Source organism: Drosophila melanogaster, chromosome 2R (assembly GCF_000001215.4).
Source record: "Drosophila melanogaster chromosome 2R".
In the NCBI taxonomy this organism is placed as follows: Eukaryota; Metazoa; Arthropoda; class Insecta; order Diptera; family Drosophilidae; genus Drosophila; species Drosophila melanogaster.
The window spans coordinates 3,106,460-3,122,779 of record NT_033778.4 but is presented as its reverse complement, the minus strand read 5'-3'; the positions used below and the strand labels follow the sequence as shown (position 1 = coordinate 3,122,779).

The window sequence follows — 16,320 nt, the reverse complement described above, 5'->3', positions numbered from 1 at the left end:
ATCCCTGAGGTGAACCCCTACTAATTATACATGTTACTCGTATAGTAAAAATGTATACTAAATTCGTTGAAAAGTATGTAAAAGGTAGAAGAAGTTATTTCCGACCATAAAAAGGACATATATTCTTGATCAGGGTCAATATCCGAGACGATCTGGCAATGTCCGTCTCTCCGTTCGTCTGTCTGACCGTCCGTATGAATGTCGATATGTCAGGAATTTTAAAAGCTAAAGAGTTAAGATTGTGTATACATTTTTCACAAACGCAGGGCAAGTTTGTTTTTACATGTTGCCACCCCCTCTCTAACGCCCACAAACCGCCCAAAAGTGCCACGCCCACACTTTTGCAAAATATTTTGATATTTTTTCATATTTTGATAAATCTTGTAAAATCTATTGATCTGCCAAAAAAAGCTTTTTTTCACACCCACACTTTCGAACAATTTTAAAATGTTTTCTCATTTTATTTCGCAATCGCATTTCCAGTAGCTGAGTAACGGGTATCTGATGGGAAGACGGGAAAGTCGACTAATTTGTTGCAAAGAAAAAGTATCTGACGCACGACTCAATCGTTAACTATATTTAAAAAGTATCAAACTCTTGGTAAGAAAGATTACTTTTTTAAATGGCGTATGTTTTGTTTGATAATATACGCTTGCTGTTAATATCAAGCACAACATAGAAGGAGAAGGACTTACCTACGACTGAAAATACCATGGTATATCCCACTGGTGGTGTTGTGGATACTTGACATTCGTAGATTCCCGAATCTCTTAGTTGAGGAAACTTTATCTTGAAATATAAAAATTTAAATTTAAAAATTCAGATTAAAAATCATGTTAATTTCGATACAGAAAACAAGCCGAAAAAAAATATACGCGACAATACTATCTTGATCAATAATGAAGCGCCCGCACATACCAACAGATTCGCTTTCCGTCGATAACGAGCCAAAGAAAATAAAGCCTCCCCCAATTTACATACATCCGCGAGAAGAGCACAAACGGTTTGGTAAATTCTTTGATTGGCCTTATTGGAAAAGTCACAAACTATCTTACTGCACACAAACACCTACCAGCGTAAAAGTAGCTTGTAGACCCTTACAAGTAGTACTGAAGGGCATTGGGCCTGATGTAAGGCCCGAAGAGATAGCTGAAGCGCTAAAGGGATTTTGCGCCAAAAGCGTACACAATATCAAAAACAGATACAGACAGCCCCAACCACTCTTTAAGATTGAGCTTGAGCCAGAAAACAAACATCTAAAAAAATGAGATTCATCCAAGAGTCGGATAAACTTAACGCTCCTCTACAATGTATAAACTGCCAAGAATACGGCCATACTAGATCGTATTGAACACTTCGCCCGGTGTGTGTACAAATGATTGTCTCCCAACAATCAAAATAAATAATGTCTACCTTACGCATAGCTTGGTGGAACGCCAATGGCGTTTCACAGCGTAAACTTGAGCTAGCTCAATTCCTACACGAGAAGCATATCGGCGTAATGCTTCTTTCGGAAACTCATCTTACAAGCAAATACAATTTTCAAATAAGAGATCACCACTTCTGTGATACAAATCACCGCGATGGTAGAGCACATATATCATTATATAGCTGGAGGACAACACCCACCTCACACTAGCGACCGTATAATATTATAGCAAGCTTTCCTCGCATCCCAACCACCTACCGAAAAATCTAAACCACCTCAGCAGTCGTTCCCATCTCCGACGAAAGGACCTACTAGCCCACCAAAGAAATTTTTAGGGACGTTTAATCTTAGAACAAGTGAAAAATAAAACAGCTGCTAACAAAATATTTTTAATAGTTTTTTTTTGTTAGCTGTTATTCAAGAAGATTCAATAAATAAAAGCGAAGTTAAGAAAAATGTAATATATAATTATAAAAATTTAATGTATAGTTGTTGATGTCACGAGTATCGTCCAAATACTGCTGTAACTTTCTGTAACCAAGTGTGACTCGCTAAAATAAGTCCCAAAATACGTCTCATTAGGTGATTACCCTAACTCGTGACAATGAATATCGTCGTATCTGAAATGTTATAGCAAAATGTACCTTCATGCCTCGTACGAACTGTCTTAATTTCATCCTAAAGGAACCAAGAACTGCTTCGATGGGCCCAACGAACGCAACGATGGATAAACCTCTTAATTAAACGATTAACGTGAGTAAGTATTGTGAATGATATGACGTAGAAGGAAATTTTCAGGTGCTAAAACACATCGAGTATAGACGCGATAACTGTCGAGCGGCGTAAACACTATTCTCGCGTAGTTTCGTTTTGTTTTTTTTTTTTAATAAAATTTTAAATGAACAAATAATTATCTTTGAACATAATGTAAGCTTATATTTTCATATTTTGATATTATTCTATTCGATCTAAAAATGCAACCTTGTAAAGTTCGTTAGAACTTAATTATCGTCACACATGGGGTAGGTAATAGCAAAGACACTAGAATAACAACACGCACACATTCTCGTCTCTTGTTTTTACTCACACAAGCAAGCAAATTCTATTTTTAGATTTCTTATGTTCTCAGCGGGAGTGAGCGGAAAGAGAGCAATTTTGGCCGTCACCAAAAAAGTGGCTGCATAGTGCCAAACCAATGTATGGCCGTTACGCATCTTGTTATTCTAGTGTCTTTGGTAATAGAATATGTACACCAGCTACCAAGGAAGGGTGGTTATAGAATAGGGAGGCGCATAACATCTAAGTTTCCCTAACGCCTTACTAGATAAAGACTTGTAAATCTCGATTACCACTACATTTGTGGGTATAGCCTATAACGATTTTTATTAGTCCACCAAATTAGATTCAGTAGTGCACTTATTTTCTTAATTAATGTTAGGGTATAGTTGAGGTAAAAAAAAAACCCACGCCAATTCCGACGAGCATAGCGCAGAGCATCGCTAGAAGTGCACGACCTCTACATGCAGCATACCGAGTGGCATCCTGAAATCCTTTCAGGCGATGTTGAACGCTACAGTACATCTTCGTAAGCCAGGACAATGAATGATGAATGAGAGATGAATGTAGCGAACAAGTACGAATCGCTTTTACAATTGCATATGTCCGTACACTAAACTTTCTTAAAATATGCAATGGATCTTTGAAATCAATAAAAAAAAAACAACAAAAAACAAGAGAGAATGCTATAGTCGACTTTCCCGACTATCAGATACCAGTTACTCTACTTTACTCTATAGGTACTGGAAATGCGATTGCTAAATTTTATAGTTTTCCTGGGATATCGATACATATTGGTGAATAAAATGAAAAAAAAGGTAAACATTTTTCAAGTGTGGGCGTGGCAGTTTCGGGATGTTTGTGAGCGTAAAAGTGCGGGCGCTGCAGTTTTGGGCGGTTTTTGTGCGTGAGAGCGGCCGTGGAAAAAGTTTTTTGGCAGATCCCCGACTATCAGATACCCGTTACTTACCTAGTGCGAATGTGAACGGGAAATTTTATCATTTTTTCTGGCAGAGAGAAAGAAGCGAGTACAATTCATTGAAAAACAACAATTCTTAGGAGGTTGTCCATTGTCAAAAAACCATAGGGTTATCGATACTAAGTGGGTTTAACGAATAAAATATTTTTGCCCGACGGAAAGATAAAGTGCCGAAAAGCTCGGCAGGTCGCAAAAGGATTTACGCAACGCGAAGGCATTGATTACGACGAGACCTAATTTTCTGTGTCCAGAATGAGCTCAATCCGAATTTTAATAGCCTTAGCTACGGAACTCGAATTATTTGTTCATCAATTCAATTTCAACAGCGCCTAACATAAATAGAGATATCGAAGAACAGTTCTACATCAGTGTCCCCCCTGAAGTCAAAGAAATATTGTCAGCAAAGGAGAAGGTATATGGCCCCGAGAAAGTGTTAAAGCAGAGTGTACCAATGGTAAACTGACATGCAACTCAAAGAAATGAATCTTAAGCCACTTGCGGCCGACCAATGTGGGTACTTGGAACAAAGCGGAATAGACGATCTCTTAGTCGCGACCAATGACACCCGAATGCTTACGCAGTTAAATCATGAGTGGTCCAACATATTCCAGATGAATGATCTGGGAAAGCTACCTTATTCTTTGGGCATAAAATTTAAACAAAGTAAAGATTTTTTGGAAGACTGAGAACCATTGTCATCCACAACGACAATCAAGAAGCTGGTCAACTTGATCGAAACCCCGTAAAAATTGACAAAGCATGTTGACATCCGCCACCATGTCATCCGAGAGCTGGTTGAAGAGGGAACTATATCCGTGAACTACATCCCAACGAACGAGATGCCAGCAGACATATTGTTGAAAGGACTTGGGGCCTTGAATCATAACATCTTTAAGACATCCTTGGGTATACGTGCAGTCGATTAACACCTCACCAATCGTATACCCCGATACATACCGCATAAATGTAATCTATAAGTTTTTTTTCTCTTTCATCTCCAACGAAGAAAATGTGTAAAAACATCCCAACAATTACCACCAAAGAAGTCGACAAAAAATTTTTGTTATTAAATGAAATTTTTTATTTGGCTAGCGTATTATTACCCTTCTTGGAGAACTTAATCTCATCGGTATCAATTTAAACGAATCTAAATATCTAAGTTTTTTTTACAAAGATTATATGATTGTATGAGTATTAAAAAATTGAATGTTTAGGCAATAATATTTAGAAGATTATAATTAAGTAGGACTTATGTCAAGACCTAGAGGTCAGGTCTTGACGGTGGAGAGAGATGCGCTGTCCTTCCCCCACGTGTGTTATACTGGCAAGCATATTTTTTATACTTAGGAAAAGCTGAAGCTCCTCAGAGTTCCTAGCTAGTCCTCGTGTATTTCACAGTCCGATTTTTATTATTCGTTAGATTCCACAGTCTACCCAATTAGTTTGAACATTTTCTCCATTCTCGAGTTTATATCCCGGATGGCGATTTCCAGCGCCTGAAACTGTGGTGTTGGCGAGTCACAAGTCATCCAAATTGAGGACCTTTGGGCTGTGCAATATCGGCGTATGAAATATTACTTCTGATGGCCTCAGCCGGAATTAATCCGTTAGTATATCTTTCACCTTTTTTAGAGCTGACAGTGTTGCCATGAGCAACAAAAGTAGGGTTTGGCTAGAGCTTCTTTCCTTTTTCCATTCTGACAAGGCAGTTTTTGTACGTTGACGCATGATCACCACCGCAGCTGATGCACAAATAATTGTCACTCGTGCATAGCGTAGTGCCAGTTGAGTGGGGCCCAGCACACTTGCCACAGATCCTGGATCCTGGAGACAATAGTTGGTGGAGTGCCCAAAAATGTGGCATCAGACATAAAAGCCCTGCATTCCTGCGACGAGCGCGCTCTATGGTGGGGACGTATAGGATCATGCTGCTACTACCACAGCATATGAGTTTGGTTCCGAACAGCTAGCTTGAGTCGTGGTTGGGGTCTAGGTAACATTGGTGTTACTACTAGTTGTTACCGATGGGAGATTGTACATCGATAAACTATCATTTGATGAAGTTGGGCCGTTTGATATCAGTGTGCGATTATTGCAGAGCTTGCTCCAGCTATTTTTCTCATCTCCTCTAGCCTTTCTCTAGATTGGGATTGAGTATTATCTGTATTATTATTAATTATTACAATTGTTATTATTTATTTCAAAACAACGCAAACTCGAAAGATAACAAGCAGAGAACAAACTGTAACAGCCTTGCCCAAGGCGTAGACGAGGGGCGTATAAGCGTCGTTTCGGTTGAGCTTATCTATGATAAGTACCGTAATTGGCTGTTACCACCGCTGTGCAGTTGCTAAAAATAGAAATTATGCGCTTGCAAATTAAAATTGTTACTTAGCACTTATTTAAAAAAAAAAAACTTTTATTTTATTATTTTTTATTTTATTTTATTTAATATTTTTCACTTCTTAATTGCGTATCTTTGATTTGAAACTGTTCACGATCTCGTACTGATTCAGACTGATCATGGCTTGGTCTTCAAGTGGAAGTTGTGTTTACTTTAAGTATGGTTATTTATCGGGTGGCTGGCTAAGTGTTGGCGACAAAAACAAGGGCAAAGGAAATGCTGCTGAGATTGGAGTTTGAAATTTGTTTATCAACTGGGGCAGAGTGCTATATTTACGGGTTGGACTTGCATTCTGTTGTTTCTTTTGCTTATGTACATTCAATATATTTTCTTTCAGCACTTCAAATTTTTTGCGCTTTACAAATTATGTAAATGTGATGTGACATATCCATAAGTCCCTTAGACTTAAGCACATGCCTACACACGCCTACTGACTAGATAATAACAACTCTCCCATGATGGAATAAATCCAAACAAGGGTAAATGGATTAATGGATTATCTAGAGGATGTAATTGAAAACCCCAAAAAAATCACCCACTACAAATACGTTGCCTTATTTTGTCAAATCGAGTTCCCAAGTTCCAAGCCCAGACTAACAAGTTAAAAAAAGAAGTTTTGAATTTCAATCAATAAAATCTAAAAAATCCTAGAGCACTTGTATCCAAGAGCGAATTCACTTGAATCCGAGACAACTAATTCCAAAAGCTCATTACAACCCTTCAAAAGCTCATTAGAACTCTAAAGTCCAAAGTTGATATTCAAAAGCTAGAGAACGATACTTGAACGTCAATCAATCTAGATCAATAAGTTAAGTTCAGTTTGAGACCTAAAATTTAATGGTTAAAATAAAAGGATATTTTTTCGACTTATGAAAATTGCAAATTGCATATATATATATATTTTATAGATGCAAACTCATGCATTTGGGAATGCAATTAACTAAGTTAATTTTTAAATTTGTCAATACGAAACACTTTACTTACCAGTTGTATACATACATATATTTTACTTTAACAAATTAAGCAAAATCTGACACGTTCTACAGTGGATTGCAAATGCAAAGGGGAATGGGAAAACGGAAACGGAAACAAACCCGAAAATTTTGCCAGGCGCGTGCCAGAGTGTTTCCGACCATAAAGATACCTAGTATTTAAAATTACATGGAGAATATAATCAAACGTGGACGATTCGGCGTGATCCATAACGACTTTTTAATTTCTTACAATAATTAAATCAATATATATTCTGACGTATTTGGGTGGTCCAACCCGGCCACTTCAATTATTTCGGAGAACTATAAACAGTAATGCAAAGTAATCCCAGCTGCGCAGCATCCGTTTTAAATAAAGAACTCTTTGGCAGCGGCACTCAGCCGTTGTTGTAAACATCTTAAAGCCTGACCTAAGCAGATTTGACTGCTCTCTTTGAACACTTCCTAATCTTAAGAACCCAAGAGCGAGGCTCTCCCGAAATACAAGTATTGTTAAAATACTCAGGCTTCTCTTTAATCCAATTTACATTTGATTTTTAGTCTTAAGCTGATATCCGAATAAAGAAGTTCAATAAAAACCATCGTTAAATAATTCTTCTCGGCGTTGTTCTTAGTCAACCGACGGGACATTTATTCGACTCAAATAAAAAAATATGACAACTAATTTTACTGGCGCAGTCGGTAGGATACAAAAAGTATCCGAAAAAAAAACCTTCGAGTGGAAAATAAGTTAAATTTTATAATCCAGTGCTCGAAACATTCCCAAAATACCTGCGTGAAAACTATTCAACTTGGATTATAATTCTAATTCGGTTATCCAATAAAAAGTGGAAGGGAAATACGAAACAAAAACATTCAGTCCAAAGGCAACTAAGTTTTAAAACCAACATATAAAAATAAAACAAAAATTACAATGTAGAAATTTAATAATACAACACAAAAATACCATTCAAGGGTGAACCAGAAACTTCACACCTTCGTGAGCAGAGTAGATTACGTAATTTCGCTCTACCAAACCAATGATGTCCGACAAAAAAGGATTCTACAGGGAGCCATGGATAGGAACTTGAACGGACAGGTTACACGATCTTTGGGACTTACGAACATCGAAGATTGGCCTACCCTTAGAGCCCTTAAATTCAAAACTCAAACACCAAACTACAAACTTCTGGAGAACTTCAGGGAGACACCATACAGAGGAAACCTAAGAGCATTCTGCGTAGAAGCGGAAGGCGTCAATTATTAATTTCGAAACTACACCAGGAAGGTAACCAATAGGATCTTCTTATTTATATTCAGGCTATTAAAGACTCTATTAAGATACTGATAAGGAAACTACCAATACAATTATTTACTATTTTAGCTCATCACGATAATACAGACTTAAGACACTTAATTACCATTGCACAAAATTAGGGAATTTATGAAGAACACATTAATTTTGAATTGTATAAAAACCCAGAATATCGTAATAAAAATTCAAATTATAATCCGAATTCGAAAAAAAATCCTTTCCAAGAACATTCCAACAAAGCCCAAAATCCACAAACAACACATTTTAGAGAATATACATACTCTCGACTACAACAACCCTCTACAACTAAAAAATACTAACTTCCCGATTACTAAACGACTAGGACCATCAGTGAACAGTGAACAAACTAAAAAGTCTATTGACGAAATGAGATTCCAAGACGCGCATGAATTCGAACAAGTTCAACCTAATTATTACGAACAACAGTATTATGACCAAAAGCAATACAATCCATATCAAAATCATGGGTTCATTAATGAAGGGCAACAACAGGTCCAAGCCGTAAAAATTAATAACGAACAAAATCAAAATATTTCTGAACTAAACGAAAATTTTCCGTTAACAGCCCCGGACAACACGAACACATAAAAATAGTATACAAAGGGTGCTCTTACAAATGCCTTCTAGACACAGGATCCACAATTAATATGAACAATGAAAATATATTTTGTCTTCCCATTCCAAATAGTAGATGTAAAGTTTTAATGTCAAATGGCCCTGTTACCTTAAACGACTAGAATCTGGTACCCAGAAATAGTACTTTCAAAAAAACCGAACCATTTTATGTGCACAGATTTTATAATAATTACTATATGCTAATTGGCAGAAAACTGTTGAAAAATGCTAAATCAGTTATTAATTACAAAAATAATACAGTTACCCTTTTTGATCAAACATACAAATTAATTACTTCAGAATCCGAAAGACAAAATTTAGATATCTTGAATATGAGGAAGGATACAAATTAACATTTACAAATACCATTAAACACGTACTAAATACAACACATAAAAAAAATTTATTCAAAACAATACCCACTTGCGCAAACACACGCAACTGAAGTAGAAAACCAAGTACAGGAAATGCTAAATCAGGGATTAATTAGGGAAACTAATTCGCCATACAATAGTCCTACTTGGGACGTACCAAAAAACCGAATGCTTCTGGCATAATGAAATACAGGCTAGTAATTGATTATAGAAAGCTAATTTAAATAACCATACCTGACGGATTTCACCACATAGAAATGGACGAGGAATCAATTCCTAAAACTGAATTTTTCACCATAAGCGGTCATTACGAATACCTTCCAATGCCATTGGCCTTTAAAATGCACCCGCTACTTTTCAAAGGTGCATGAATAATATCCTTTGACCGTTGATTAACAAACACTGGTTGGTGTATCTGGATGATATTTTAATTTTTTCAATATCCCATAAAGAACATTTAAATTCAATACAATTAGTTTTTTCAGAGCTTGCAGAAGCAAATTTAAAATTGCAACTAGACAAATGTGAGTTCTTAAAAAAAGAAGCTAACTTTCTTGGTCACATAGTAACCCCTGATGGTATTAAATCAAATCCCATTAAAGTTAAAGCCATAGTTTCATACAATTCCGACAAAAGTAAAATAGATTACAGCTTTCCTTGGATTAACAGGTTATTATCTCAAATTTATTCCTAGTTGCGCAGACCAGCTGCTTTAAAAAAGCAGCAAAAATAGATACGGAAAAACTCGAGTACATAGAGGCATTCGAAAAACGTAAGGCTTTTATAGTTCGAGACCCAATTTTACAATTACCTGATTTTGAAAAGAAACTTGTTTTAACCACAGCCGCAAGTAACTTGGCTTCGGGGCTGTCCTTTCTCAAAACGGTAATCCTATATCCTTTTTTAGTAGAACACTTAACGATCACGAATTAAATTACAGTGCTATCTAAAAAGAATCACTCGCCATAGCTTGGGCCACAAAAACTTTTTGGACATTATTTAGTAGGGCGACAATTTCTCATTGCTAGTGACCATCAAATTATGGTTTGATGAGAGTTAGATTAAGCGACTTCCAATTTAAAATAGATTATATTAAAGGGAGGGAAAATTTAGTTGCCGATGCATTATCAAAAATTAAAATTGAAGAAAATCATCATAGTGAAGCTACTCAACATAGTACAGAAGTAGGCAATAGCAATCTTATTCATTTTACAGAAAAACCAATAAATTATTTCAATAAACAAATAATATTTGTAATATATTATAATAATAAAATATTTAAAAGTAAAGTAGAGCATGCAATAATTCCAATTCAATACGATGTAATGACACTTGAAAAGGCCAAAAATATTTTACTGGATCACTTTATCACTTGAGAATGTGAGCAGCCAAAATATTTTTAACATTCAAACATCCACTTGGATTATCTACAATATCCAATTATTAATTATATCCCACATACCCACTAACTTTTCACTAGTACACACAATTAAAATAATCCCTTACCCAGACTTCTACGGCTATTAAAATAATCCCTTACGCAGACTCCTACGGATTACAAAAAAAAAAATCAACGGTAATTTTTTTTTTGTAATCTTAAATCTGTTAAAACCAGAAATTGCATTGTTGAGATGATTTCAGAGAACAATATTACACTTTACTATGATAAACTAATTATCATTGTAATAATTGCACTTATTTTGTTGTACTTATATTTAAGATACATATGTATCATTTAACCCATTTATGATGTTGTATGCAAAACTTAAAATAAGAAAAAATCAAAACACACCACAACAAATAGAAATAGAAGAAATTCCATTTCCCATACTATATCCATCAATTCCAGCCCAAGTATAGGCTTCTCTTTAAGGGAAGCGGAGTGACGTATTTGGGAGGTCCAAACCGGCCACTTTAATTAATTCAAAGAAAACAGTTATGCACTTAAGTGATTTCCATAATGTATCCCAACTGCGCAGCATCCGTTTCTGATAAAGACCTAAGCAGATTTGACTGAATCTTTTCCTAACCTTAAGAATCCAAAAGCGAGTCTCTTCCGAAATACAAATATTGTTAAATTACTGAGGCTTCTCTTTAATCCAATTTGCATTTGATTTTTAGTTTTAAGCTGTTATCCGAATAAAGAAGTTCAATAAAAAACCATCATTAAATAATTCTTCTCGGTTGTCTTTAGTCAACTGACGGGACATTTATTCGACTCAAATAATAAAATATTACAACTATTTTTACTATATATATAAAATAGAAACAAAATCCCAAACATTTTGAAAAAGTTTTTCTCAGGCTATACTTAGCTTTCTTCGATCGATGTTTTTTCTTATTGTATTTGAGTTTGGAGCGCAAACTGCGGTAAGATAAGATTAAATAATTTGTACTGAATAATCTTAAAGAACGATCATAGAATATAACTGAGCGAGCTACTACTGATAGCAGGCCGCCATCTTGGAGCGGCCCGCCATTACCCACATCTAACGGAGAGTCATTACATAACGGGGTCGGGTCGGTGCCCTATAACGGTGAAGGTGCGAGCGATGCGGCCTGCATGCTGCCGCCATCGAGGAGTGGACCGCCATTGCTAACAACTAGCAACCAATTTGTGGAGCCTCTGTGTGCAGCAACCACCGCGCAGCCAGCGCATGGATTCGTGCTACTGGGCGTGAACGTCCACAATGTGTGTATTTGGAGGGCACGCCGAGGAGTGAAGTTGGAAAGCTCACTCGCCACGAATTGAGAAACGTGTATACACATCGAGCCTAAGTCTGCCGATGCAGACATTGAGTCGACAGGATGTGGAACATGGAACATGTGGATATGGAACAGATGGTGGAAGACGACTTCGACATGGAGAACTTTGGAGTGAAGCCCGCGCCACAGGTTGCAGCCAGCGACGAAGTGCGGGCACAAAGGATGCTTCAAGACACCACGGTGAGAGTGGGTCGTCGATACCAGACGGGATTACTCTGGAAAGACGACCACGTTGTGCTGCCACAGAGTTACGAGATGGAGTATAAAAGGCTGCTCAACGTAGAGAAGAAATTGAAGCGCATTGAGCCGTTGGAGCAGGAATATGATCGGATTTTAAAGGATTACGTGTCTAAAGGATACGCAAGGAGGCTACAGCCGGATGAGGTCGCGGTGAGGAGCGACCGGTTATGGTATTTCCCACATTTTGGTGTCGAAAACCTTAACAAGCCCGGCAAGGTACGGCTTGTGTTTGATGCTGCAGCCAAAGTTGGAGGAGTCTCGCTAAATTCGGAGCTGGACAAAGGGCCTCAGCGCTTTAAGGCTTTGCCAGCTGTACACTTTCATTTCAGAGAGGGAAAAGTCGGAGTCTGCGGTGACATCAAGGAGATGTTCCACCAAGTGCTGATCCGACCCGAGGACAGATGTTCCCAACGATTCCTTTGGAGAAATGGCGACGACGAGAGAGATCCGGATGTCTATGAAGTGGACGTCGTGGGACAGTTCCGATGTCCTCGCCATTACTTTGTGTGTGGTGCAGTCCAAGCCGTAGAATTGAACGTCTTCGTGGATGCTAGTCAGGCAGCATTCGCGGTGGTGGCCTATTGGAGGGTCACATACATACTTCGTATGTGCAAAGACGAAGTGCGCCCCATGAGTACAATGACGATCCCATGGCTGGAGCTGCAGGCAGCAGTCCTCGGAACCAGGCTGATAAACACTGTCAAGGAAGAGCACCTGGTGTTATGGACGGACTCAAAGACGGTGCTAAGATGGATCGGCAGCACCCACCGCCGGTATAAGCAGTTTGTTGGCAACCGAGTGGCGGAGATTTTTGAGTCGTCAAAAGTTTCTCAATAGAGATGGGTGCCTACGGCCGACAATGCGGCGGATGATGCGACGCCGTCGCTGAGGGGAGTCGACCTTAGCCAGGATTCAAGGTGGCTAAGAGGACCTGCATTTTTGAGGCAGCCAGCAGCCAGCTGGCCGGGGCCTGAGGAGAGAACTGAGTGTGTCCCTGATGAAGAAGAGATGCCCAGTGAGTTTGCATTAGTCGTGGCAAACGATTTTGTTACTCAGTTTCAGAGATTCTCGAGCTTCAATCACCTGGTGAGGTACGGGTGCGCGCGTACCACGCAAACAGAGAAGCTATCTCGAGGAATATTGCCCTACTGCAGCAGAATGTAAGGACGTTGAGAACCTTTTGGTCGGACAGGCACAGTTGGAGTCGTTGGAGATGAGGTCGGTGGAAACTGGACGGGACGTCGCTAGCTCGAGCGACATTCGAGGGTTGGTACCCTACCTGGACAAGAACGGTAGTCTGCGAGATTACGGCCGAATTGATGACGCACTGTGCATGCCGTACAGTGTGAGGAGACCCGTAATACTGTCACACAGGCACAGTCTGACAGAGCTGAGTGTGCGACATTTCCACGCCTGGATGAAGCATCAAAATGTGGATGCTACTATCACTGAGATCCGGACGAGATTCTGGGTCACGAAGATGAGGCGAGTGATGCGGAGTGCATGTTGTAGCGAGTGCGGCCGACGCCGCCTGTAATAGGAGCCCATCCAGAGGACCGATTGGATGCGGGTGGATGGCCATTCAAGTACACTGATTTGGACTACTTTAGGCCACTGTTGGTGACTGTGTCCCGTCACAAGGAGAAGTGTTGGGTCGCCTTGTTCACGTTTTTGGCGGTTTTAATGCGTTAGAGTTGGCGCGGCGAAAAGGTTTTTTGGCAAATTTATAGAAATTTTCAACACTAATAATATCAAAACATTTTTCGAAAGGGTGGGCGTGACAGTTTTAGACGGTTTATGTGCGTTATAGTGGGAGTGCCAACATGCGCTGCGCTTCTAGAATCGGACAGAGACAGATCAACTCGGCTTTTGAAAATACTTTATATGGACGGAAAAGCTTCCTTCTGCCTGTTAAATACTTTTTAACGAATCTAGTACACCCTTTCACTCTTCGAGTAACAGTTATAAAGAGAAAATTGCTTTGATTAATACCCGAATATAATGTAATAATTTTATGCTAGTTACAAGAAACTTAATAAGCTTGGTAAATCGGTCAAAAACCAAATCAAACCGTAAGAATCGTTTAAGCATAAATTCTCAATAGACGGTACCGAATTTGTAACGAAGGGACACCTACTGGACAAAGAAATGGTGCTTGGTGAAGTGTTTTGCAATCAAGATCAAGTTACAGCAAACAGTGAAGGAGTAAAACCTCTCAGATCAGAAGCTGAAAACTTATTTCAATTCTCAAAATAAATATCAAGGATCTCGAACCCGTAACTGCAGACATTGAACAATAAGCAAGTAATAAAGCTAAAGAAACAGTCCACAATACTGTCAAATACTACAATCCGGTAAAATACATTTCATTCTCAACAAAGATATTCCGCTACACTCTCGACTCCGCAGATTTTCATATTCCTAACGGACAAAAACAGCGACTATTGGCTTCAACTCATCATCGAAACACCCGAGTCACAACATAGCAAATCACTTGTTCTAGTCAAAGGGTCTCATCGCTTGGGTATCGAATCAGAGATCACTTTCCCCTACCTTTATCGATGATCAACTCGACAAAATAAAAAATTCAGGGTTTTTAGTTCCATCGACTTCATCTTTCTTTCACGTAGAAATTCTGAATGGTCGTATATATCCATCGTACGTCACTCATACAGGACAATTTCAGTTTCTAAGTTTACCTATCCGTCAGTCAACTTCATGTAACCAATATTTTTCAGCAAATATATGGCTATACCACACGCTGTAACGAACTGTTTTTCTTCGTTCTGCTACGAGTTGCAGCGGCTAGCTCAGAGAGATTGTGTGTTCGTCCCACAAAATTTATGCTTTGCCCGACCAAGGAGAAGACAGAGTTTCAGACTAAAGTAGCTTTATTGGGGTATTTTACAGCGGATCCCTCCGGTGATCGCATTCTGCTGCGCAGCGTTGCTCCTGCCTGCCGGTTTGAGTGGACATAGGATGTTATGGGGCAGGGTGTGTCGCCCACAAGGTTAAGCCAACGCTCTTCCTGAGACCACCTTGCCCGACCACTGACTCCACTGTCCCTTCCAACCCCGCCAGGTTCTTGATTATTTCTCCTTTTGCCTACGGCCAGCTCGGGTACTCTTAATTTTCCTTTAGTTCACGATGCGTGACCAAAGTCACCGTTACCGTTCGACCTCCGTGGCATTGGCCGGTTCGAGTCCACGGTCCAGCGCGGTAGGTCACGTTCTCCCCCCTTTGTCGGGGTCCAAGGTCCATTAATTCGCGTTCGAACTGACCGCTCTTGACTCTTCTCGCATTCCAGCAGTCTTCGCTCCCCATTCGGATTTGTGGAGAGTTTTAAGACTCCTCACATCTCCCCCTTCACTGCCTCAAACTTTGTCTAAATATTGCAGACACAAATTGTAGTTCAACAACGCACTCAGCAACATTAACGATTTAATTAAAGTTTAAACAGCTTTGTTTCTGCACAAACAACGTCGGTGTCCCCAAATGTTCAGCTATTAAGCTTTTTTATTAGGTGTTTTTGAGCAATCAAAATACGAGTTTTTGTAGCGATTTCTAACGATATGTTTATATTGGTTAAAACGATATTTTAAATCGTTGCGATATGTACAGTTACCGAAAGCGAATTGTAATGACCGACTTAATTGCAGAGCAAAGGGCAGAACGCTAAGCCAAAGGTGTTGGTGAGAGAGTACTAGTAAAAGCACAAGAAAGAGAAACTTAGATAACGAAAAACAATCGCACAGCTAAGGTGCCGTAGAGCTAAAAGTTGGCATATTTATAAAGTGTTAATTTTGGGAATTGCTGGAGGCTGCGTTACTTCCAGTCCCTTTTATGATAGTGGTCTATAGGCGTTCTTGGGCCAGCGTGGAGTTAAAAATTGGCGTTTCTACTCAAAAATTATATTTGGAATTTATTCAATAAGTGTATAAAATATTTCGAAAAAGTTAAATAATATTTTCATTTTTAAATTGTTTATCTAGATTTCATAACCGTTTTAATTCTAATATTAATTGTGCACTTCTGCGATTCCTAACTTCATAGTGTAGTACGATTTCATTTTTATACCCCTTACTCGTAGAGTAAAAGGGTAAACTAGATTCGTGAAAGTATCTAACAGATAGAAGGATGCGTTTCCGAC

General features: G+C 38.8%; 1 protein-coding gene across 1 annotated transcript in view; it reads right to left on the bottom strand.

The window, feature by feature from the left end:
• dpr21 (defective proboscis extension response 21) overlaps positions 1-16,320 on the bottom strand; it is a 124,513-nt gene that overhangs the window by 68,232 nt on the left and 39,961 nt on the right. The window contains exon 4 of the mRNA NM_001170367.2: positions 696-789. Within this exon, the coding sequence (NP_001163838.2) occupies positions 696-789 (94 nt within the window). The remainder of the gene's footprint in view (positions 1-695; positions 790-16,320) is intronic.